This window comes from Rattus norvegicus, chromosome 3 (assembly GCF_021556685.1).
Source record: "Rattus norvegicus strain SHRSP/BbbUtx chromosome 3, alternate assembly SHRSP_T2T, whole genome shotgun sequence".
Lineage (NCBI taxonomy): Eukaryota > Metazoa > Chordata > Mammalia > Rodentia > Muridae > Rattus > Rattus norvegicus.
Window position 1 is genome coordinate 104,870,848 of NC_141536.1, and position 25,684 is coordinate 104,896,531.

Sequence of the window (25,684 nt, forward strand, 5' to 3'; positions counted from 1 at the left end):
TACAGCTATCTGTGACTCCGGTTCCAGGGACCTGATGTCTTCTTCTGACTCCATAGGTGTGCAGAGACAGATGCAGGCAGAACACCCATACACATAATAATTGATCCTTCCATTGACTGGGATAGCGTCAAGCAGCTCTAACTTAGTGTGCAGGTACAGGTGAGGAGAAAAAAAAAAAACCCACAGAGACGTGTTCTTTTTCTCTTTTAGGTGAGAGAGCCTCCTGAAATCAATTTAGTTCTGTACCCTCAGGGCCTGGCTGGTGAGGAAGTGTACGTGCAGGTGGAGCTGAGGGTCAAATGCCCACCGACATACCCGGATGTGTGAGTACCCTCCTCAGAAGCTTCAGTGTCACTTCACGGCTCTGTTTTGACAGCATGGAAACATTGCAGTTAGGAGTATTTCCTCTTTCCTTCCTCAGTCTGCCATGTAAAATCTCCTTTCCAATCACCTGTACCTCAGTAACACTGCATCAGCCTGGACCTTCTACAAAGCTGCCTTAAGTCTTCATATAGTTGTAGAGCGCTCACTGCCAATGCTAATATTCACTCATTGACCACCTTTTTGCTTTTCCCACTTTCATACTTATTTAATTCTTTGTAATGTAGAGAGAAGGAAGATCTATACATATAGGATACAGATGTGGCGAGCATTTAAAGTGCTTCCTTTATAGCCAGTGGAAATGAGATGACCTTCTGTCCTGCCAGGCCTGTTACTGTCTGGACTAAAGAAAGGAACTGAGCTACTGTTTTTCTCAGTGGATTAGCATAAGCCTGACCAGGTGGTACAGGGTTGTCCCCTATGCTCTGGGGCTGTCCCCAGTACTGCAGATGTTGACCATCGAGTTTATTTATCCCCACTATTACCGGGAGTGTTCTCTGGTAGGAGAGGCAACCACAAACTACACATAGTTGCAAACACCCAAGAAGGTGATATCACCACTGGTTATGAAGCTAGAGCAAAGCACGAGCCGTCAGGATCAGCAGCTCTTCTGGGACGCTGTCAGACAGCTCTAACTTAATGTGCAGGGACAGGCAAGGGGTCACGGGCAGAATGGTAAGTAAAGGAAATGCTGCTTTCCTCAGGGGATGGGACGTGGAGTTTGGATTTCAGAATGATGAAGAATCTCATGGGTTAAGTCTGAGCTTCCCACAGGGCTGAGAGAGAACATGCGTAGTCGCTTGTGGGAGGTTGACTCATGAGAAACGTAATTAAGTTTATAAATCAAATGAAGTTTTGTGCTTCATGATGTGGTATACATGTGTCTTTGCTGACGCTGTGCTAGTACAGATGGCTTAGGTCAGGCTCACTTTCTCAGGAATGTTATTGCTTAAATGTCAGGTACAAGCCCCCGTGCTCTTGACTTACAAGTTATGGTTATAAACTTGGGGATTCCCACAACCTCCTTAGATTTGGTAATTTGCTAGAATGACTCACAGAACTCAAGACAAGCTGGTTTGTTGTAAAGGATTTGATCTAAAATAGCCAAAGAAGGCTGCATGGGCAGAGCAGAGGGAGGGCATGGGTCTGAATGTCCTCTCCAGGCCACCATCCTCAGCACTTCCGCGTGTTTGGCAGCTCACAGTGCCCTTGAACGCTGCTGTTGACGGATGGGTGAGGTTTTGCTCTCTAGGCATGACCGAACAGTAATTAAGTCACTGACCACTGTGATTGAGCTAAGTGTCCAGCACCACCCTCCTCCTCAGGGGTCTGGGTTATGGTTGGAATGTGTCATCCTGTAGTCAAGGCTGGAGCTATCCATGACCACCTTCATCTCAGACTGTGCTGGCATACAAGCAAGCATTAACCTTTCCTCATAAACTCTGGTCTTGAAAGGGTTTGTAATGAAGAACGTAAGGTGCTCTTCTAAGCTCTGTCCCTTAGGAAATTCAAAGGGTAATGGGGCCTCTGGGCCAGAAACTGTGGCCAAAGATCACAGGTAACATATTCTTTATTGTACCATAGACTCAGGCACTCAAATGTTTGTTCTTGAAAAGTCAACATGAAAGGCCCAGATATGTGAGTACTGAAATTCTAATTATAGCATAATTTCTGAAAGTAAATAGACTAAAGCCAGACAGCAGGCCCCTGCCTATGAGCCCAGAATTGGAAAGGCTAAGTCAGGAAGATGAGAGTTTGAAACCACAAAAGGGAGCACTAGAGCACGTTTCTTGCCTTGGAGCTACTGATGGGTTTAGCACGAAGGTATTTGTCAGTTGAGCTATTCTATGCACGATGGAAAGTTGAGTCAGAATCCTGACTTGCCCACCCATCAGCTCACTCCCGCTGGGTTGTGATAACCCAGAGTCCCCAGACAGCGATGAATGTTTCCTGGGAATCTAAAACTCTCCAAGTGGAAAAGCTACCAACTTCAAAGAACTGTTCAGATAGATTATATGTCCATCCCACAAACATGGGATGACTTTTTAAAACAACCTAGAAATGCTTAGAACTTAGAAAGTTTAAAAGTATCTCATCAACCACACAAAATTATCACGTCAAGGACATAAAACATTAGTATGAGACATAACAAGTTTTGTTCTGTTAATATTGCTATATAGATTTTTTTTTTTGAGACACGGTCTTGTTCTATATGTCTGGCTGGGCTGGAGTGCAATATGCTGACTACACTGGCCTCAAAATCACAGAGATACACCCACCACTACCTGGGAGTCAAGATGTGCATCACCACACCTAGCCAAAAAGTTATGTAGGTCAGGAGAGGCTGGAGAAATGGCTCAGTAGCTAAGCACACTGATTGTTCTTCCAGAGGATCCAGGTTCAAATCCCAGCACCCACATGGTGCCTCACAACTGTCTCAGTAACTCTAGTCCTAAGGAATCTGACACCTTCTTCTGGCTGTCATGGATACTGTGATATACAGACATAAATGTCAACAAAACAACCATCTATTTACACATAGCATAAAAATAGATAATTCTTCAAATTATGTGAGTGCCAGAAGGATAAATCATGTATAAGCACAAGAACCTGAGTACTTGTTCCCAGCACATAAATAAAAACCTGAACATGCTGGTGCGCATGGTATCCCCAATGCTGGTGATCCCTGCTGACCAATGCTGGGACTCACCTAATGAGTGACTCCCAGGTCCCAGTGACAGAGACTGTCTCCAAAGCGGAGGCGGACAGCGGCTAGGAAGCAGTTCCTAATGCTGACCTCCGTTACGTGCACAGGCTCACATGCACACATTCACCTGCACAGAGACACACAGAAACAATTGTGTAAGGCTCGATCTAGAGACTGCTCCGGTCAGTTTAAATAATGTGATATAGGAGAACACTTATGCACAGTGGCCCTTGATTCCTCTGTGCAGGAGAATCCTGGGTATGGTAGGCCATCTGTGGACTCAGGACAAATTGGTATTACTATGTTTTAAAAAAAAAAAAAATACAAGCTTAGGTCTCCCGGATGTCATGTGTTTCGGATACTGAGTGTAGCATCCTATTGTACAGGTGGGAATGAAGCCTTGAGAGAATGCACAATAGGTGAAGACTCAGGAAGCTTCACCAAGGTAAAACGCCAGCAGTCACTTAGAAATGCTTAACAGGAAGCGAAATCACCTTCTCATCAGGAAAATTACATAAATTTTGCTTGATCCCAGAGAGCTATTAATGGATGTTTATTGGTTAGGAATAAAAGGAAACCCTAAGGCTGGTATTGTAATTTCCTTGAGTTTAAAGTGTTTTTTTAGATGAAATTTGAGGGATGAAGCAGCATGCAAACCATGGGATAGGCAGGTTCATATGATGCACTTGACTAGTGTTCAGGGGACGTACACACACACACACACACACACACACACACACACACACACACACACATATACACATATGCCCTCCATGTTTATGAACTGAATGAATGACAGGTGTGGACCATTGTGAGAATCCCAGATGGGTCATGACAGCTGCACTCATGCACTCATCAGGCATTCTCCTGCTTCCTGCTGGAGCCAAGGGTGTTCAGGGAACTACCATATAGAGGAGCACATAGTCAGGTCACCGTCAGACAAGGAGCAAGAAGGATTGCTGTGGAGGTAACAGAGGCATCGGGGCAGTGATTAGCCTTGGGATATTTTAACCATCGTTAAATCAATATCAGCAGATGAGTTGGGAGTCAAGCCTAGTTAGGGAGGACGGAAGTTTGTCTGTTGGGCCTGCCCACTTCTCCATAGGTTACAGGCTTCTCCATGCTGAGCACTGTATCAGCTGGAATTGTTGGGATTGTGGTTGAAGGCCTTCTGAGATTAAAGGGATACATGGCTGGTCACACGGGGAGGTTCAGCTAGGAGGTCTGTATATTGACTCCTCAGATGCTCAAGCTTGCTGGGAGCCTAGCAGATCTTAAAGCAAGCTACAGACTCTTCCTGCTCAAGTAATTTCTTTCTGTGTGTGTCTGTTTTTGCAGAGTTCCCGAAATAGAGTTAAAAAACACTAAAGGTCTGTCGAATGAGAGTGTTAATTTGTTAAAGTCACACCTGGAAGAACTGGCCAAAAAGCAGTGTGGAGAGGTAAGGATAACTAAGCTGGAACTTTGGAACCAATACAGAAAGATCCCACTCCCCTCTACCCAGCCTGCCCAGTAGATGATTACAGCCCCCATCCTCACAGTGAAGCAGTCCAGGTGTAGGCTAATTCCATCTCCATAAAGATCCCACATGATGTCTGCCTTGGCCTCTTCTCCGTTGCCCCACTCTCTCTTTCATTCCTGGCAACCACTAGTCTGCCCTCCCATTTCTATAATCTCATTTTGAAGCTGTTTCATACAGTATGCAACCTTTTAAGATTGGTATTTGTTTCAGGTGCACTGTTTTCTGAAGGGCTTCCCAGGTGGTTACATGTAACAGTAATTGTTACATTTTATTGCTGATCAGTACTCCACCCTGCTGCTCCTTTAGCCATATACAAGATGGACACAATTGAGTTCTCCAGTTTTTAGCTATTATAAATCCTCTATAGATACTCCCACACATGCTCTTCACGCTAGGATGATAAACCTGCCAGGTATACTCATCCTACTGAGTAGCACAGCTTAGTCACATAGCTGAGTCCTTTTGTGATCTCGTACCAGCCAGGGAGCTACAGCGGCCTGCTACACTCAGCATCTTGGCTGTCATCCTATTAGTCCAGGAGGTCAAAGGGCAATGTTGTTCAGCCTTACATAGGAAGGGAATTCTGACATTCGCCACAACATGGTGCAACTTTAAAGAAGTTGGAATAAGTGAAATGAGCTGGCTGTAGTAAGACAGGTCCTCATCGACCATACTCCAGATACTCTAAAGCCAGACTCACAGGACAGAGAGGAGAATGGCGGTTGGCAGGGCTGGGAGAGCGAGGAATGGCAAATCTGGTGGGAGAGGTTTCAAACTGGAAAGCCTTGGAAATGGGTGGCAGGACTGCATGACATCCATGGTTTCCAGCAGTATTACTGCCTGTTTAAGCAGTGGACAGTATGCTGTGAGAGTCTTCCCCACAAATTGAAAGAAAAAAACCAACCAAACGAACAAACAAAAAATTCCATGATTTGAGGGGCATAAAGTGTGGGACTGTGCTGTGCAGACCCAGCTTGTTTGTCAAAAGTTTGTTTTCATCGCTCTGAAGTCCTGGCAGCTGGAAATACAGTTCCGACGAATTCATTTTGTTTTCATGTAAAATAGAGTGTAATTAAACGTTAGCACAAGCTACTCCCTATGGTAGCGTCTCCCTGATAGCCGCCTCTTAGTAATGAACTTCATTCTTTACAAGGAGGAAGCACCAAAAACGGTGCTTTGGAGCATTCTGGGTGGGGCGGGGGTGGTGCTGGGGGACGGAGTCTCACTATACATCTCTGGTGGCCTGAATCAGGTATGTGCCCACATGCACAGCACTCCTCTGAATGACTTCCACCTGCAGCAGTAGATCTCGGTTAGTTGGTTGGTTGGTTTTTTTTGAGACAGAGTATGGCTGTCCTGGAGCTCACATAGAGACCCGGCTGACCTCAAACTTACAGAGGTCTGCCTGTCTTTGTCTCCTGAGTGCTGGGTTTAGTCAAGGTGTGCACTACCACACCTGACTATGTATTATTAGCAGATCCTTATTACTCATGGTAAGTAATCCAAAATGTACTAAAGATTCTATCCTTCCTTTTAATTAGTAAAATCAAACTCATGGGTTCCTCTCTAACCCAGTCAGTAGGTATTTATTACCCAAACATCTTATGCTGGGGAAACCACGGTGTTCAGGCCCTTTGGCCTTAGTGAGAGGGGACAGAAAAAGCACAGTCTAGGGACTCTGGTAGACTGTAGACACTAATGCTCTGGAGAAATATGGCGAGGGGTCCAGAATGGAAGGAGGGCAGGAGAAGCCCTTAATCAGTATCTGAGGTAAGTTCTGAATGGGCAGAAGAGAAATCTTCAGTAGGACCCACTTTGGAATCTGGTTGCTTTTATCCAGTCCCACATAATTGTATCAGACTTCACTCATTCAGAAAATGCTAGTAAGTTAAGTCAATGAGAACAAAACTTTTGACAGCTGTGGTCTTGCCCATTTCTAGTTAGAAGTGGTCTCTTGTGGTAGTAGAAATGTTTTGCTTTTTTCCAACGTTCCTCAGTCATTTTCTTAGCCCTTGCTTAGACTCTAGACTGGCATTACTCAACTCTAGGTCAAGATAGATTTGGTAAACATCACTGCTTCTGGTATAATAAAAAGTGTATTACTTCGACTGAGTGAAGGCTGTACTTTCTTAGCACATACTCCCAGGAAGGCACACTGTGAACAGACACAGCTTCTTGAGGGATTCGTCATCAATGCTCAGGCCCCTTTAGAAGCAGCATGAAGAAGTAAGACGCTCTAAATGCTCTCTGGTAATTGTGGGGGCAGGAACCTCAGTTCACATTTGTCACTGACAGGAGCAGCTTGGCCACTCTACCCTGGGCTGGATGCCAGTCAGTGTGGTCTCAGAACCCTGGAATTATTGATTTCCACCCCAGCGGTGGCTTCTGGCTTAGGCTAGAGGCTAGAAAGGTGACTTTCTCTGTTCTCCTGTGGACGGTTGAGGTGGCCTTTCCTTCCTGGCTCTGTCTGACTCATGCCTTAGGTATTGACCAGCCTCCTGCTTGTTCATTGCCAGAAGGGCAGAAAGGAGAGCTCTGCAGACTTGCACTGGGCCTCTGATCCGTGTGCTGTATGCACAGTGGCAGTGCTGATGCTCATGGGACCAGTCTGTCCAACTGTCAAGTAAATGGGCTTTCTACTTGGGAAGGTAGCCATTCCCATTGCACGTCTTGGTTTTCAGCTTTATTTATACAGATGATTATGTTAAGAAAATGATAGTAGGTCTTACCCCCACACACACACAGAAGAGACTCTTTTTATTTATCTCAGCAGCAATTCATCTTGATCACAGATGCAGTGAGCCCTTTAAAAGCTTTTCCTGCTGTGACTGTGTCATATGCCTAATTTCAAACATGTCAGAGCTAAGTGACAAAATGCTGGCACGGCGGGCGAATCTGTCTGTTCACTGCGTTGCTGGGTGGGGCCCCTCTCTGGGCCCCTCCCCTTGCCATCAACTGATCATGTCTGGTTGTTTTCATGTGTAGGTGATGATATTCGAACTGGCACACCACGTGCAGTCGTTTCTCAGCGAGCATAACAAGCCCCCTCCAAAGTCTTTCCATGAAGAAATGCTGGAAAGGCAGGCTCAGGAGAAGCAGCAGAGGTTGCTGGAGGCCAGGCAGAAAGAGGAGCAGGAGGTGAGAACCGGCTGCTGGTGCTGGCCCCAGCCTGGAGGCCTCCACGTATCTATTCCATGTCTGACTATGAGTCTGTCTGTGGGTCTTGCTCAGATTTGATTCAAGAAATGTGCATTCATGTGCGAGAAGCCACTACAACTCAGAAACACCACCCAGCTCCTCCCTGCAGCTCTCACTGGCTTGGAACACTTCTCCAAGTGGCTCGTGTGACCAGACTTCCTGTGTCCCAAAGCCTGCCAACCTGTACAGGAGTTCACTGGATCTGGAGGCTGTTTTCCTCTTGAATGACAGATGGGGCTAATGCCCAGGGAGAAGAGCCAGTTACCTTCATGTTAACTAAAGATCTCTATTCTTCTGTTAACTTATCCTCAGAAGGAACTGATCCTGACTCTAAAAATCCTTTAAGATGTTTTATACCCTGGATTTCCTTCTTGGTTTTAATTTAAATTGTTTTGTTTTTAGCCCCTTGATCAATTTAGTAAGTACTTATGTGGGCACAAGTTATAAAAAAAGAGGTATTTCTCTAACACATTACACAGCCAATCTTCATTCAGTGAGCTGTAGATTCCTTTAAAACAGCAGTTCTCAAATTTTCTAATGCTTCAGTCCTTTAATACAGTTCCTCCTGATTTGCTGACCCCCAATTATAAAATGTTGTTGCTACTTCATAACTGTAATTTTGCAACTGTTATGAACCACAGTGTGGATATACGCAACACCCAAAGAGGTCACTGCCCACAGGTTGAGAACCACTGTTTTGAAATGTGTCTTAATTGCTGACCTATGCTAGAGTCTATTGGTAAATGTAAGTTCATTTTCTTGAGTATTCACACACTCTGAACTTTTTTATCTTTGAATGTTTTAATATTTCACAGGCCAACCTACCCTTCCCCACCCCCCATCTTCATATTCTTTTCAACCATTCTGCTGCCCTTCATTTACTTCTCCAGCTTCCTCTCCTCTCCCTCTCTTTCCTTTCTTTTTCCTGAGGCAGGGTCTTACTGTGTATCCCAGTGTGGGTTTCACAGACATGTGCCGTGTACCTAGTGTCTCAGGTAAACTACAGAATTGTTCCTTCAGATTCAACAAAACATATAAGCCTCATGATATTTTGACTAATTAGAGCAAATTTGCATATTCTTTGGGGAAGAATTGGTTTTTTACCCTCACTAGACTTCTCATCTAGGACTGAGTTTATGTTTATCTCTTGGTGTGGAAGTCTGGTTTTCTTCCCTGCTATAGATGTTACTACTCGTACTTCAAGACTTGGATTTTCTCCCTCTTTAACTTACCATGTTTCCCTGTGACGTTTTATGCATACACGTGACATACTCGATGGCATTCACCACACTGCTGCCCTCTCTCACCCCTCTTTCTTCATTTTCTAGTGCCTTTCCTCTTTCCTAATATCCCCTTTCTGCTTTAAGGTGCTTTTGTCTGATTCTTGTTTCTGCCTAATTTTCTCCACCCTGTAATGTACTTACACTCTGTGTGTTTTCTATAGAATGTTCTCATGCTTGACAGGGCAAGCATTCTCTATCCCTCATAGTCCATTGCGATCAATCTTATCCATATCACTTAGCTCCCATTAAACTATCTCTAGTCACCATTTAGAATACATAGCTGTTCATTATTAGAAGTTAGTGGGCCTTTGACTAACAGTCTTTTTTGGTGTACTGCTGTAGCTACCTGTAAATGTAGGTTATGTTTTTGCATTTTTTTTTCCTTTTTCTTTTTTTTTTTTCGGAGCTGGGGACCGAACCCAGGGCCTTGCGCTTCCTAGGCAAGCGCTCTACCACTGAGCTAAATCCCCAACCCCTGCATTTTATTTTTATTTACATCTTTGATGACTTAATTTTTTGATATAATTTATAATTGTAGGGAGCTAAGAACAATTGATGAAGATCAAAATACTAGTTTTAATACTTAAAGGGATGATGGGAGAAGGCAGATTAAGGTCATGGTGGATTGACGTGATACCTGGGCCTTTGCCACCCTAGGCCCAGGCTCTGAGAACATCCAGCTTCCACCACACCTATACAGATCCATGGCAAAGAACACGGGCGGATGACAGAGCTAGAGGAGTGAAAGAGGAAGACAGACCTAACACCTCCATAGGAAAGCCTGCTTCTCAGGGATGTGTGTGGCTGCTCCAAGCTTTCCTGTGTAGATCTCAGGAAACAAGGGTTTCAGGCCATGGAAATTCAAAAGCTGTGTGAGTCCAGGATGGACCTGCTAGATGCATTCCAGAGATTGATGTCTGACCTGCTCTGATTTATTTCAGCAACGTGAAATCCTCCACGAGATTCAGAAAAGGAAAGAGGAGATCAAGGAAGAGAAGAAAAGGAAGGAAATGGCTAAGCAGGTGCTGTCCATTTTGTACCAAAGGATCTGCATTTCCTCTTGTAAAAGTTCTTATTTCCACTGGAGACACTCTCCTCTCCTCTCATGTGCTAAAGCTAAAAGCATCAATGTTTTATTTTTTACATTTTGGGAATCTGTTTGTTTTCTTATTTGTGGTAAAAGGGGCTTGAGTCAGGGTCTTCCTGTGTGTCCTCTGCTTGCTTTGAATTCATAATATTACATAAGCTAACCCTATGCTCTTGACAATTCTGCCTTACCTCCCTAGCTCTGACAGCTCTAATGTAAGCACTGTGTTCCACTTACCGTGTATTTTTAGATCTCTAAAACAGGTGGCAAAATTCAGCATTGTATATTATCTGTAAATAACTTTGGTTTATGTAATTACAGTAATTTATTAAACAAGTCCAAAGGCAAGAGATTGAAATTTTAATTAGCCTGGAATAGAACTTTTATTAAACAAACAAACAAAACAGTTTGTTCTTACTGAAGAGCAAATGGAAACCTTACATACCTTCCTGAAACTCAATTTGGTGATAAAAAGAATGATTCACCAGCAAATTATAAAAGAACGAACTGGATGTGATGGGACATTCCTCATTGTTTTCTGAACATTGCTGGCAGGGTCCCATGCTGTACAGCAGGAAACAACACCCAACCAAAGCTTTCATTTTTCTGCTGGAACCTTAGAGAGGACACTCTTCCATGCCTGTCTTTCCTCATCTAAAACAAAAGGACTGTAGTGGCAGTCCACCCTGGATAAAGCTGAATCCAAACCTGGTATTTCTGTTGCCTCCACCCTCCCTTCTTACCTCTGCGCTGCCTCCTGTCAGCCTCCCAGTCTCTAATCTCCTCTAGCTCTGCCTTTTTAACTTCCCTGAAGCTCTTCCACGTATAAAAACCTCATGCTCTTAAAGCTGTGATATGGACTTCACTTGTTGACGTAGGGTTGGCTTGGGTTGAGCACCCTATTGGATGTATACACTGCTTTCATGTGCACTTGTGAAGGCGGAGGTCAACTGCCTTCAGTGGTTTGCTACCATGTCTATTTTTAATTTGTTGTGTGGTTTTTGTACGTGCATGTCCATGTGTCACAAGTGTGCAGTGCTTGAGGGGCACTGTGTGAGGCCAGAAGAGGGCATCAGATCCCCCGGGATTAGGGTTACAGACAGTAGTGAGTTGCCATGTGAGTTCTGGGAATCTAACCCAGGTCTTCTGAAAGAGCAGCCAGTGCTCTTAACCTCTATTTCTCTAGTCCCTAGAAGACCTATCTCTCTGGTCCCTTCCACTTCATTTTTTGAGACAAGGTTTTTTACTGAACTTAGCTCGTTGATTGGCTAGACTGACTGGCCAGTGAGCCTCCAGGATCATCCTATTTCTGCCTCCTTGGTGACTTTTTGTGTATGTGTGAACGTAGGGAATCAAAATTCAGTTCCTTGTGTTTGCTTGTACAGCCATTCCCCTGTTATGTCTAGCTATTGCACTGTAAGCTGTGATAGTTAGCTGTTACTGTCAAGTTGACACACCTGGAATCACTGGGAGGAAAATCTTATGAGAGATTGTTTGCTTTAGGTTTGGCGTGTGGTGTATCTATCTATGGAGAATTGTCCTGATTGCCAAATGACATAGGAAGGCCCAGCCCACTGTGGGTGGCATCATTCCCTAGTTTAGGGCCCTGGACTGTGCAAGAGTAGGAGTGGCTAGCTGAGTATGAGGCGTGCTTTATATCCACTTCTCTGCTCCTGACTGTAGGTGGATGCCCTCCTCCCACTGTGGCTCCCCCACAGAGCTGGGCTGTAAACTTTGCCCCAACGCTGCTTCTTTTTTTTCCCACCCCCCCATCCCCCAACACTGCTTCTTGATCCAGTGTTTTTTTTTTTCACATTAGCAAAAATGACAGTAAAATATCCTGATTAAATAAAATGTTTATTCTGTACTGAGTGGGTGATCCCAACCGTGCTTGTCATCTGCTTGTATGAACAGCCCATGTGGGTTCTATTTCCCCTTTTCTAGGAACGTTTGGAAATTACTAGTTTGACAAACCAGGATCATGCCTCTAAGAGAGACCCAGCAGGACACAGGGCAGCTGCCATTCTCCATGGAGGCTCTCCTGACTTTGTAGGAAATGGTAAAGCCCGGGCACACTCCTCAGGAAGGTCCAGGTGAGTCCCTCAGCCTTCTCATCTGCAGGGTGGGAGATGTGGAAGGATAACTGGCCTGCAGTGAGTGGGTAGGAATGTTCAGATAGGATCTCAGTGATCCGCTCAGCACGGTTATCTTGATAACATGTTAGCTATGTATATGAAACCAGGTTTTTGCTTAACACTTTCTAAGTGACATCACATATTTGTTTTGTGGTGCTGGTGTTTAAACCCAGAGCTTCACCCATGCTGTCTAAGCTCCACCTCAGCTACATCCCAGCTCTTTTTCATTTTATTTTGAGGCAAAAATCGTACTTATAGCCCAGACTGACCTCGAACTTGTGATCCTCTGGACCTCAGCCTCCCACACAATAGATTAACAGGCATGCATCATCATGCGTGTCTCCAAGTATCTAGTGAAGCCAGTCACAACCTGTAGAACAGCCTACAGCGCTGCATAATCTCTCTTCAGTATAATGTAGGCTGACCTCAAACTTGCTCTGCAGCCAGACCTGCTCTGGAGCTCCCACCTCTACCATCTACGTGCTGGCATTACACCTGGTCTTGGGAGTTGAATCCAGGACTCTATTCTAGGCAAGCACCCCATCAAATGAGCTGCACAGCCTGCTATAGTTAGGTACAAACATAGACCGAGGTATGGGATCTTCCAAAATAGATACAGGATAAAATACCCATTCCAAAGGGAGAGAGCCACAGCCTCCGAGGTAGGCGCCTAGGTCCTCTGTCACCAGAGGTCACAGGAAGAACACTACTTTCTCCATCTCTCTCCCTTCTTAGGTCTTCTCCATTCATGTGCTTTGGCCTCCTGAAAACCAGAAAGGAATCTGAATGAAGAAGCCATGAATGGAGAAGTTATTAAATATTATAGGTTCTTCAGCTCATTTTTAATTAAAGTTATTATTATTGGAAATGTGTGTAGGTGTGTGTGTGTAGGGGTGTCTGTATGTGTGTGCATACACGTGCACCGTGAGGCACATGTAGAAGTCAGAGGACTACTTTTCAAGTGTCAGTACTGTCCTACCAGTCCCATGGCCCCATTTCGTTTAGGCCTCTGTGGAGTCAGCACATGACAGTGGGAAGTGTCAGCACACGAACCTGCTCACCTCACAGCCAGGCCGCAGAAGGAAGGATGGAGGGGCTGAGGGCCCACTAGGCCTGCTTTAGCACATGGGTCTTTCTGTGCATTCCAGTTGCAAACTGTAGCGGCCCCACTCTGGGCCTTGGTGACACATTGCCACTTACTGTCTTACCACTTGAACCCTATTTACTTTTTTTATTTGTAATTTTTTACTTTAAACATTACAAATATTTTTTAGTTTATTTATTGTGTGTGAGTACCAGAGCCCACGTGTGGGTCAGAGGGCTATGTGCAGTGGATGCTCCTTTGCCTTTCTGTGAGTTCCAGAGATTGAACTCGTCTCATCTGGCTTGTGAGGCTCAACCTTTACACGCTGAGATGACTGGCCCGTGTGTGCGTTCGTGCATGCATGTGTGCGTGTGCAATGTAGAGTTAAGAGATTAACTGTAGCAGTCAGTCCTCTCCTCCCAGCATGTCGATGTGCAGATTGAACTGGAGTTGTCAGGCATGGTGACAAATGCCTTCCCCACTGAGCCATCTTAATGGATCTGGGTCGTATTTTCTCTTTCCAGTTATTAAGAATTTACATTTCTGATTTACCTTCTGGAATCTAGTTGTATCAGGTTTTCTGGCCCTTGCGAGACCTGACTGTTAGCATTTGCCATTTGCTTGACCCCACCTTCACCTTATTAGGCTCAATGCTGCCTCAGCTATGCAGCAGAGGTGCTAACGAAAGTGAGCCGTCCATGACCAGAACAGACCCTAGACTGACGCCACTGGCCCTTGGTGTCTGCGAGAGTTCAGAAGCTGCTGCTCTAGTGAGCAGAGTAGATCCTAAGAGGTAGTTCTGGCCCACTTCTTGATGCATCGCTGACTGGCTTTCTCCTCTCTATTCCTTATTTTAAATTCTGGCTGTTGGTGATGTACTGTTGGGCTTCCATAATTGTTCTCAATGCCAGTCTGTGCTGGCTGGCATGTGCCACACTTACTATTTTATAGATACTTTGACTTTTAAAATCATCTCTGTTTCTTCTTTAGTCCTAGTTGCCCTCTTCTTACAACTTGGTTTATGTGTCTATGAGTTTTCTGTTTATTTGTTTGTTGCAGCTAGGGATGAAACTCAGGGCCTTGTACACTAGGCAAGTGCTGGCCCATTTAGCTACGTCCCCAGCTCTAACACTATTGACAGTTGTAATGAGGTGGTCAGTTTTTTTTGTTCCTTGAGGATTTCACAGTGTGTTTTCCCAGCTGTCCTCTTAAACTCACCTCCTTCCATTTCTTCTCCACCCATGTTTGTGTCCTTTTTAAAATCCATCAAGTCCAGTTTGTGCTGCTTCTATATTCTCAGCTGTGAGGCATCCCACCGGAGCATGGCTACTTACCAAGGCTAAGCTCTAAAACTGACCCCCTTCTCCCAGCTGCCATCAGTTGCCAGTGGCTTCTCAACTAGGGTAGAACTTCATGTCCCATCCCTTCCCATACTGGCTTGTGTTTGCATGGGGTTTGTGCATGCTGTCGCGGTCACGTGACTTCATTTGTGCAGCTGTCTTGCAGTATCTGGACAATACTAAAGAATACTGTTTCCTTGTATACACTCGCCACCTCTGAGTCTTAAGGTCTTTCCACCATCTCTTCTACAGGTCCCTGAGCCTTGGTGGAGGAGGAGAACATGATATAGATGTCCATTCAAAGCTAGCCATTCTGGTCTCTAATGCTCTGTGCCTTGGTCAGTTGTGGGTCTCTGTGTTAACTACCATCTATTGCAAAGAGAAGTCTCTCTGTTGAGAGTTGACAGATGGACTAATCTGGGTACAGCCATGTTGATAGGAATTGGTTTACTACAATATCCATTTAGCAAAATCTTGGTCCAACAGTGGTGCCAGGTATAGGTGTTATGGGACTTGTGGCATGGGACTTAAAATATAGTTAAAGTAGTTGGTTACCCCCTGATGTTCATGCCACTATTACACCAATAGGTATATCTTGTCAGGGCTGACCTTACTGTAGCTCACAAGGTTCACATCTGGGCAAGATCAATGATGACTTTTCTCCTCTGGTAGCATACACAGCTCCTTCTAGCACTCTGAAAGCTAACCAGGTTAGTGCCAACTTAATATCTCTGTGCTCTGTGACTCAGGTATGTAGCAATTAATATTCTAAAATACCTTCAAACCTGTCAACTGTGGGACACTGGGATGGGTTGGACTAAGAGGACTGTGTAGCACCATTTGCTGGCTGGAGCAGAGCTCAGACCAAGGGCTGCTAGATTCTTCATGCGAGTCTAGCATGTGGTGTTGAACCTTTGCTTGTGTCCCTTTTCTCCACAAATCTCATTGTGCTCCTGTTTGTACAAGAAGAAGCTTAAGCAGAACGACAATGTACTGATTGTGCCCCAGCATTTAGAGTATGTGGGACATGTGGGTGGTATGAGACCCCATGTGAGAAAAGGTTGGGGAAGGGCCCAAGTCCCAGGATTGGAAAGAGAGACACCGGGTTATGACTGAAAAATGTTTGTATGTGGTAGAAAGTTGCAGATGTCCAAACGGGATGGGGAGCTAGTGAGGAGATGTGGCATGGGGGTCAGGTCTATAGGGCTAATGATAGAACCACAGGAAAATAAAAGTGCACTTGTCAGTGAGGAGGAGCATGCTGGTTTGTTTGTTTGCTTGCTGCAGTGTATGAGGAAGGAATGGTAGGAGGGCTGGCGTGAAGACGCGGGATAGGGTTAGACTATGAGGAGCCAGAGTACGTGTGTGGAGAGCGCAGCCCAGGAGGGCAGCGTGAGGAGGAGTGAGGAGAGAGGAACACAGCAACATGAAGGATGGAAGGACCTGCCGATGGCCGGATCTCAGACAGCAGGTCTGTAGGGAATGGAACTGAGGCATTGCCCACAGTCTGTCCTCAGTGTTGACTTAAAGACGGCTGCCAGCGCCAGACTCCTTATGGCTAAGGCTGGAGGGACTGGGAACTTCCTTCCCTCTGTGCTCCTTGTTTTCAGCAAAAGAACAGGCCTCTTTGCCTGAGTCCCTTAGAGATCTGCTGCAGGCTTCATCAGAGCGGTTCCAGAGCATTCACGCACGAATGAGGCCTCTCCCTCATTGCTCACTGTCCCCCGCCCCCCAACTTGTTGATTATTTTTGCATTCTAGTTTTCCAGCTTGTGCTCCCCATCCATGGCAGAGGAAAGAGAGGAGAGGAGAGAGGAAGGCAGGGGAGGGAATAACAGAAAAAAGAAACGAAAATAGAGAGGTTGAGTATTTAGGGACAGTCATAGAGGCTTGTGACAGGGAGTGTCTGTCAAAGACAGTAAGAGAATGAATGACCATTCCCTGGCTGAGGCCCATTCTAGAACTGTGAGAACTCTGAGCCCATGTGCTTCTGCAAATGCATCTGCGCCTAGGAAGGGAAAAGATAGGAGATTGGTGAGGGATGAGTATAAACTGCCAGTTGAGCTTCCTCCCGTGATAGACAGCCAGTAGAACTTGCTGCAGGGATGGACAGCCAGCTGAACTTCCTGTACCGATGAAATGTTTGTTGTGTGTCTTTGTTGTCAGTACAGTCACCACCAGCCCTGGTGGTGATCAAGAACGCAAGAACTAGGGCTGGAGAGATGGCTCAGTGGTTAAGAGCACTGACTGCTCTTCCAGAGGTCCTGAGTTCAAATCCCAGCAACCACACAGCTCACAACCATCTGTAATGAGATCCGATGCCCCCTTCTGGTGTGTCTGAAGATAGCTACAGTATACAATTATATAGATATTATTAAATAAATAAAACTTTTAAAAAAGAATGCAAGAACTTATTATTTTTGTGTGTGTAGTGGGGGGGGGGGGCGGTGTGTGTGCTGCATGTGCCTGTGTGGAGGTCAGCCATGTAAAATCAGTTTTTTCCTTCCATGTTCCAGGATTCAAACTCAGGTCATCATGCTTTTAAGACAGCATCTTTACCTGCTGAGCCATCTTGCCTAGTCGAGATCTGAATTTTAAGTTCAGTGCAAACAGCCAGTGTGCTTACCACCTTGAATGGAGTTTGTGGCGGAGCAATGGGAGTAGACAGTAAATAGCTTTCCCATTGGCACCTTCATCTCCATCCCCCATAGACACGGAGACTGGACTCAGTGGGCTAATAGGAGGGATGGAGGGGCGAGAATTTCCTGTGTTGAACTGTAAGCTAAAGGAAAAAACATTGTCCGGATTTATTTTTAAGGCGAGAACGTCAGTATTCTGTCTGTAGTGGTGAAGCCTCTCCTGGCTCGTGTGACATCCTCTACTTCTGTGTGGGTAGCGCTGATCAGCTCATGGTGCACAAAGGGAAATGTGTTGGTGAGTAAACTAGCCAAGTCCATTAGGTTGGTTTAGTGACAAACGTTAATCCTGATGTAACTGAACAGACTGGAGATTCTTCTCCTCAGACCCTTATCCTAGCAGGAAGCTGCAATTCTGGCCACTGCTTTTCATTCCCAGGAAGAGAAGCTGTTCAGCTCCTCTGATGTAATATGGAAATACAACCATGCTCTTGGAATGATTAGTGGACAGATAGGACTAAGTATTGCATCCTACTGTCTGGTACTGATGAAATGTGAGTAAACAGGGCGAGCCTGATGCTTGCCACCTTCGATGACCAAAGCCCTGCTTTCCCTTCATGGCACTAAGGATTGCACCAAGATGCTTGTGCATGCCAAGCAAGTACAGGGCCCCTGAGTCCCATCCCTGGCCCCCACGTCTCCTTAAGTCACTGTCCATCTGCTTGGTAGTATCCTACATGGCACTGTGCCTGGCCGGGAAAACCACCTTATTTTCTCTACATCTTATTTAGCACTTGTCTCTGATGGGATGAACCTCTCTCTGCAATTTGGGACTTTAATTATTTATTTAAAAATCTAGGTTTCTTAGCCGTACAGATAAGCTGCTAGAGCTTGCTTTCATGTAGTGAATTTAACAGTTGTTAAAATTAAATTAACTTTTATTTGCAGTCCTGTAATTGCCAGAGTTAATGGATAGATATCACAAGTCAAGCCGGCTTGCTTTCAGCCTCTGTCCTCATTTTAAGGTGGTATGAATAAGCCAGAGAGCAGCTAAGGAGTGGGCAGAGAATGGAAGGGGTAGAAACCGCCCGTCTGAAGACTCTGGTCTGGACACAGCCTGGGACTGTGACAGCAGCCTAGACACCTAGGATTCACAGACACAGACTGACATATGCAAACAGCCACTAGGCAGGTTGGAGGCCACCGTAGAGGTGGTTGGCCTTGGACTTGAGATTGTCCTTTACTCAGACATTCGTGAACTGGCAACATGAAACTCGCTGCTTCAATAACCTGGGAAATCAGAAAGGCAGAGTGCCTCGGCTTAGACTCACTGTGTGCCTATCCGTTAGATTCACCTTGTGAACTTCCAAGATTCAATTATTTATTTTCTCACAATGGGTCTGGCATTGTAAACAGACCCTAATTTCTATGAAGTATCTGGGGTTTTTTTTTTAGCCATCAACTAATTTTTTAATTTTCAATAAACATTTTCAATTTGAGAAGCAACATATAATGTTTGTTTTTCAATTTAAAGGTGGAGTTAGAGAGACTGGAGGATGTTTCTGGCTATGGGTGAGGTGCTGACAACTGTCTGGATAAGTGACTGTTGCTGGCGTGGGACAGCTTCAGTCAGTGTCCTGCTAACTTTCTCCTTTAGCCTCAGCACACTTGCTCTCTGGGTCATCTCCATAAGAAAAGGGTGATATGGGTTGGGGATTTAGGTAGAGCGCTTGCTTGCGCAAGGCGCTGGGTTCGGTCCCCAGCTCCGAAAAAAAGAAAAAAAAAAAAAAAAAAAAGAAAAAAGAAAAGGGTGATATGAGGGCAGCAAAATGAATTTATAATTTAAAAGCCCCAGCAATTATAAAAAGTCTAGCTATTTGTACACAGTGCCAGTGAAGTAGCCTACTGGATAGGGGCACTCACCTAGCAACCTGAGTGCTACCCAGAAACCGCATGATAGAAGGGAAGGATTGACCCCCGAAAGTGCTCTTGTATCCACACATAGAGACAGTGGCATACACATGTATGTGCACCACATGATAAATGAATGTTTTACGTATATTATGTATATGTATAATGTTATACATATATGAGTGAGTGCCAGTGCACTAGGAAGCACACATATGCAGTGAAACTTCATTTGAGCCCTGTCATCCTCCATCCATCCCATAAGCTCTCTGTGTCACTGTCTCCAAGGAGCCGCTCAACACAGGAGTTGAAAGTCGCTTCCTTTAACTGGCAAGTTTTCAAACATCAGGGTCTTTCCCTCTTCAGCTAAGACATTTACAAGTCATTGTGACTAGCAAATAATTAGGTCATTTTAATTAAAATCTCTAAATTGCCAGCGTTTCCCTAAAGTAAAAACTACCTGACAAATGCTAAGGCTAGTTGAGCAAATTCAACTATAATTCTCCAAAGTACTTTTGCTAAAACTGTCTTATATGTGCGGGTTAATTTTGCTTCTGATTTTTCAAATGGAAAATGTAATTATCAACAGCTCTTAATTTATTTTTCTCATTAGGAAAGAGAAGTAATAACATGAAAAACTAGTGTTTTTGTACTAAAAGGAAAGGGTAAGGCTGCAGAGATGCTCAGGCTGTAGAGTGCTCGTAAGAAGACATGACTCCAACCCCAGAACCACATTTAAAATAAGTAAACCTAAGCATGACAGCACGGTGCCATGCACACGTCATGCAAGTGCTGGGAGGTGGGGCAGATTTCTGGTTAGCCAGCCAGCCACTGGCTGTGAGGCAGTGGGAGACCCTGCCTCAAAAACAAGATGAACAGCACCCGAGGGCCAGCACCCAAGCCATCCTGTGCGCGGACACACACACATACATACATACATACACACACACACACACACACACACACACACACACACACACACACACACACCACATGCACACATAGAGCTAGATTTCTGTAATATTAGTGGTTCCAAACTGGAGATGAGTTTGTAGCCTGGTGTCATTTGGTGATACCTGAGGACTGCTTGTTTTCCATGCTGGGGACCGAACCCCACACCGAGCACATACTTAGCCAGCACCCTGCTACTGAGCTAGCCCAGTCTACAGGCACAGTTGACAGTTAATGCTGTGGTAGGGTGCTACTGACATCTAACTTATTGGCAGCCAGACACAAAGTATCCCCTACAACCAAGAACTGTGTGGTCTGTGTGGGACAATGCTATCATTAAATTAAATTAAGTTAAATTATATTAAATTAAAAAGGAAAGAGCACAGAGGAAAGGAAAATAAAAGTAAAATGAAAATTATTTATTTTCTCCTTTTTCTATTATCATCTTTAATGGCAACAGAGAATTTTGTACAACAGGGTTTGATGTTAGAGCAGTTTGGGTCCCCAGGGGAAACATGCCCGCTAGCTAACCAAGCGCACCGCTTTTTAGCCTTGGCTGTCATTCTGGTTCTTTCCTCTAAAGCATTGGGCACTTGGCTCTGCCGAGCATATACAGAGTTTGTGCCTCTAATGAAGCCACTTTTCAAATTAGACTACAGGCTGTTGCACTGTGCACACTAATCTATATTAGTGGAATGGTAGGGCAGGTGTGGTCCACAAAGGTAGGCCACGAAGAAGAGCAGCACTGTAGGTCCAGTAAGGTGCTATTCTCTGTGTCTCACTCGATGTTAAATCTCATCATCGGTTCAGAACTTTCTACAGTAATCAAGATGTGAAGGATCAGATTGTATTGGTTAATTATTAAAAATCACTAACAAACGGACAGGTATTGCAGTGAATGATTCTTTTCATAGTTAGCATGTAATACACACACACACACTCACACACACACACACACACACACACACACACACTTTACAAGATGTGATGAGCTTTTCTGTCTCTCTGCAGGCAGCGATGAGCAGCTGGGGAAGGTGGTATACAATGCATTGGAAACAGCCACGGGCAGCTTTGTCTTGTTGTATGAGTGGGTCCTTCAGTGGCAGAAAAAGATGGGCCCTTGCCTTACCAGTCAAGAGAAAGAGAAGATCGATAAATGTAAAAAGCAGGTAGGCTCACTGGGCGTGATGGTACGCAGTACTCGGGAACCAGAGTGGGAAGAGCAGATCCAGGTGATCCTGAGCTACACAGCAAGCTTGAGGCCAGCCTGGGCTACATAAGCCCTTGTCTTAGATGCAAAAATGAAAGAAAAATGTCAGTATGTTTGTCATCGCTGTCCAGAAGCCCAGTCGCAAGCTGTAGATGATGAAGCAAAAGCCTGCTCCCACTGGCTCCCACAGATGGTCCACAGTGAGGACCACGGGACCCTTGCCTTCACCAGCCTCAGCTCTGTTCCCACTTCTGTACCCCACCCCAGCCTCACACCCTCCTGTCTTCCGTGACCTACCTTACAGGGGCTGGTTACCACCTCGTAGCTGTGCTGTTTGCAGCTATTTGTTTTGTCTGCTCTTCTGAGATGTTTAAAGCTGACCTCTGAGGGATCAGAGGGATTTTTTCTTTTGTTTCTCTGCAGTGTTATTAATGAGAAAGGAATTTTTGTGAATTGATAATGCTGAACTCAGGGGAGCACTTAACATTGTATTTAGCCTTGGCCTAATAAAGAGGTTAGAAAGCAGCCAAAGCAAGAGACCTTTACAGCACACCATAATCAATGGTTAGTTTTGGATGGTGATCATATAAATAAGTCTGAGGATTTTTTCCCTTTGTATTATATTTAAATTTACATTTTTCAGTACTGGGAATTAAACCTAAGCTCTCTTGCCTGCTGGATAGATGCTCTACCAATTGAACTACACATTCATCCCCTGGAATTTAATCCATTTTACAATGATTCTTAGTATAATCAGAAAACTATTTTAAATATGTTTCTTTTTTTCTGCTTTTTTTTATCACACACATATCCAAAAAGTTTGATTTTTAAAAGCAACTCAGCAATTTTATGGTATTTGGATACCCCATTTTGACATTGAAGTTGGTAATTAGCTAAAATTTCTTGCATTTTTGTACACTATCAGGTCGATTTATCAGTTTAGGGAAAGATTCAGGCTATTATTTTCTCATCTTTGAAACTATATTTTCCATCTCACACCATACTTTTGGAGTGAAACACTAGCTAACATCATTTGCCTAATATCCTTCTCAGATTCAAGGAGCAGAAACAGAATTCAGCTCCCTAGTGAAACTGAGCCATCCAAACATTGTCCGCTACTTTGCGATGAACTCCAGAGAGGAGAAGGATTCCATTGTGGTCGACATTCTGGCAGAACACATCAGTGGGATCTCTCTCGCTGCACACCTGAGCCACTCAGGCCCTGTGCCCATGCACCAGCTGCGCAAATACACAGCGCAGCTCCTGGCGGGCCTGGACTACCTGCACCGCAACTCGGTGGTGCACAAGGTGCTGAGCACCGCCAGCGTCTTGGTGGATGCTGAGGGCACCGTCAAGATAACAGACTACAGCATCTCTAAGCGCCTGGCAGACATTTGCAAGGAGGATGTTTTTGAGCAAACTCGAGTTCGCTTTAGTGACAGTGCTCTGCCTTATAAAACCGGGAAGAAAGGGGATGTGTGGCGTCTTGGCCTCCTGCTGTTGTCTCTTAGCCAAGGTCAGGAGTGTGAGGAGTATCCTGTGACCATCCCCAGTGATCTGCCAGCTGACTTCCAGGACTTCCTGAAGAAGTGAGTGTCACGGTTTGTTCCTGCTTTCCTCCTGTACGGGAGAGGATGAGGGAGAGGATGAGACTGAGGAAGGGAGCCGAACGGGGAGGCTGAACGGGGAGGCCGAGATGTGAGGAAGGGAGCCAGGGCAAATCTTTGCCCAGACTCGTGTTCTCTTTCCTCAGTACAGCCTTCCACCTTGAGTTTAATAACTGATACTCAAACTACTTTTGGGAGACTGCCTAGAATAGAATTTTTTTTCCCATTCCTATCTATCCCAGAAGGGTTGGCAGTGATAAGAAGTGCCCTGGATGTGGTAGACTTTCTCCATCACTTTGCTGCTGAGTCCTAGGAGACCAAAGAGAAAGCCTCAGGAAACCAGTTGAGAAGTGTGGTTCTGCCCTCTTTCTTCCTGACTGCTCCTCCATTGGCTGTCTCACTCAGCCAGGTCAGAGGATCAAACCACTGCCTGTTTCTAGACAGAGGATTTTCCACATTTGTGAATCATAAGTACATAATCATTACAAAGCCAGCTTTTTAAAAAGTGAGTGTGTATGTGTGTGTGTGTGTGCGTGTGTGTGTGTCTGTGTGTGTGTGTCTGTGCGTGTGTGTCTGTCTGTGTATGTGTGTGTGTGTGTGTGTGTGTGTGTCTGTGTGTGTGTATGTGTGTCTGTGTCTCCATGTCTGTGAAAGCAAGAACACATTGACATGTTTGTGGAGGTGAGGGAGCAGCTTTCTGGGGTCTATGCTCTCCTTCCACTGTGGGCTTTAGGGATCCCACTCAGATTGTCAGATCATCAGACTTGTGGAGCAACCACCTTCTCCACTGCATCTCGCTGGCCCCCAGCCAGGCTCTGTCCAGCTTGAGGGAGTCATTAATAAAGATACTTTCCTTGTCCTAAACTATTTGTCCAGGTCTTTCCCCTCAGTAGTCTCTGCCTTAACCCTGAATGTTCTCAGTCTAAGCCGGCACTGCCCCTCAGTCTCTAATAATATGAGCATTCACTTGTTTCCGGCACCCCTCTGGAGCAGCCTCCTGCAGACCTGCCCTGCGCTGTTCCTCCTTCCGCACTCTGTCTGCCTCACCTTCGTTTCCCTAGTCACTCACTTTCAGTCTCTTCCTCTTCTCTCTTGCCTTCACATCTCTTTGCTGTGACCTGACCATAGCGATCCCTGTCACCCACTAGTTCACTGGCCACATGTATGGCAGTCTCTGCATTTGAGCAGTCCCTCTGCCACACATCAGAGCTTCATCAGTGGTGGACTGACTGCACAGGGTTGGCAGCCACCTAAGACTGGCTGTGACATTGGAGCTGGGTTAGTTTATGCAGCACACACTGTGTTGATGATGTGTTTGTTCTCAGGCTGTGTCCTGTCTTTAAGCAGCATATAGCATTCAATGAGGTTATCGGTGTTTTGTTAAAAGTAGCCATCATGATACTTTCCTCATTTGAGGAAAGGGGCCAACTTTGAGTGTGTGTGCAACATTCTCTCCTTAAAATATATAAACCTTTAAAATTTTTTAACATTTAAAATTTATGTATTTTATGTATATGAGTACACTGTTGCTGTCTTCAGACACACCAGAAGAGGGCATCAAATCCCATTACAGATGGTTGTGAGCCACCATGTGGTTGCTGGGAATTGAACTCAGGACCTCTGGAAGAGCAGTCAGTGCTCTTAACCACTGAGCCCCCAAAATAGAATGCTAAAAAAAATGTATTTAAGCTCCCTAGGCCTACAATGAGGGTGGCTGAAGTGACAGATGGGATAATGAATTACTAGTGAAAAGTCTTATTTCCATCTTTCCCATGTCCCCTTGAACTCTTTACCCCGCTTCTCCTCTCACAGCCAGGCAGTGGGTCCAAGGGCTGAGACTTTCAAACAGCTTCCTCTGTCACTTCTGAAGGTGAGATCTGAGGTTTGTTCTGACATTGTTAACATAGCTGTCATCTGGGATACTGTGTGCACACTTCCCTTCTGGGGTGGGGGCCTCTGGACTGCCTGGTTGAGGTGGGAAACATTTAGAGTGTTGGGTCGTTAGCCTTACTGTCCACCCCAGTTACCAAAATAAGCAAGTATTCACAAAAGCAGAGTGGACTCCATCTGTGATCCCCACCATATTTAGTTAACACCCTTGGGAAGCCATCTGTAAGGTGAGTCAGAGTTCAGGTGTTGGAGCCAGATGGCGGATCCTGGACTAACACAGTCCTGGTAGCTATAAATATCTGAAAATAGAAGTCATTCTCACTATGCGTTAGCTTTTTCTGATCCACATCTATTGTCACAGCAGTCACATTAATGTCACAGTTGAGTAAGAGTTATAGTGCTCTTCAGAATCTAATACAGCATGTGTAGAGTGTGTGTGTGTATGAGAGAGAGAGAGAGAGAGAGAGAGAGAGAGAGAGAGAGAGAGAGAGAGAGACTGAGAAATTGAGAAACAATCCTGACAGTAAGAGAATGCATCATAAATAAATTCTGGTAGGTGCCTGGCTCTCCAAGGGTTGAGAATTCACACCTCTCCTGCACTGCCACTGGCCCCTGTTGCACTCAGACTGCAGCTCTCATTGTTCTTGGCAGGAAGAACTGTGGAAAGTTCCAGGCCTGCCATCCCTTCCAGTCTCGAAGCTAAGGCTAGCATGGCCTCTGCTGCTGCTGGTAGCCACTCTACTGCC

At 45.1% G+C, this 25,684-nt stretch overlaps 1 protein-coding gene across 2 annotated transcripts in view; it reads left to right on the forward strand.

Moving 5' to 3' along the window:
• Eif2ak4 (eukaryotic translation initiation factor 2 alpha kinase 4) overlaps positions 1 to 25,684 on the forward strand; it is an 85,433-nt gene that overhangs the window by 10,701 nt on the left and 49,048 nt on the right. For both annotated transcript variants that reach the window (XR_015680386.1, NM_001105744.2), the window contains 8 exon segments: positions 211 to 323; positions 4,427 to 4,529; positions 7,596 to 7,748; positions 10,033 to 10,113; positions 12,123 to 12,271; positions 17,555 to 17,670; positions 21,243 to 21,400; positions 22,495 to 23,030. Coding sequence is in view for 1 of the 2 variants with exons in the window: in NM_001105744.2 (NP_001099214.2) it covers positions 211 to 323; positions 4,427 to 4,529; positions 7,596 to 7,748; positions 10,033 to 10,113; positions 12,123 to 12,271; positions 17,555 to 17,670; positions 21,243 to 21,400; positions 22,495 to 23,030 (1,409 nt within the window). In the remaining variant the exon portion in view is untranslated.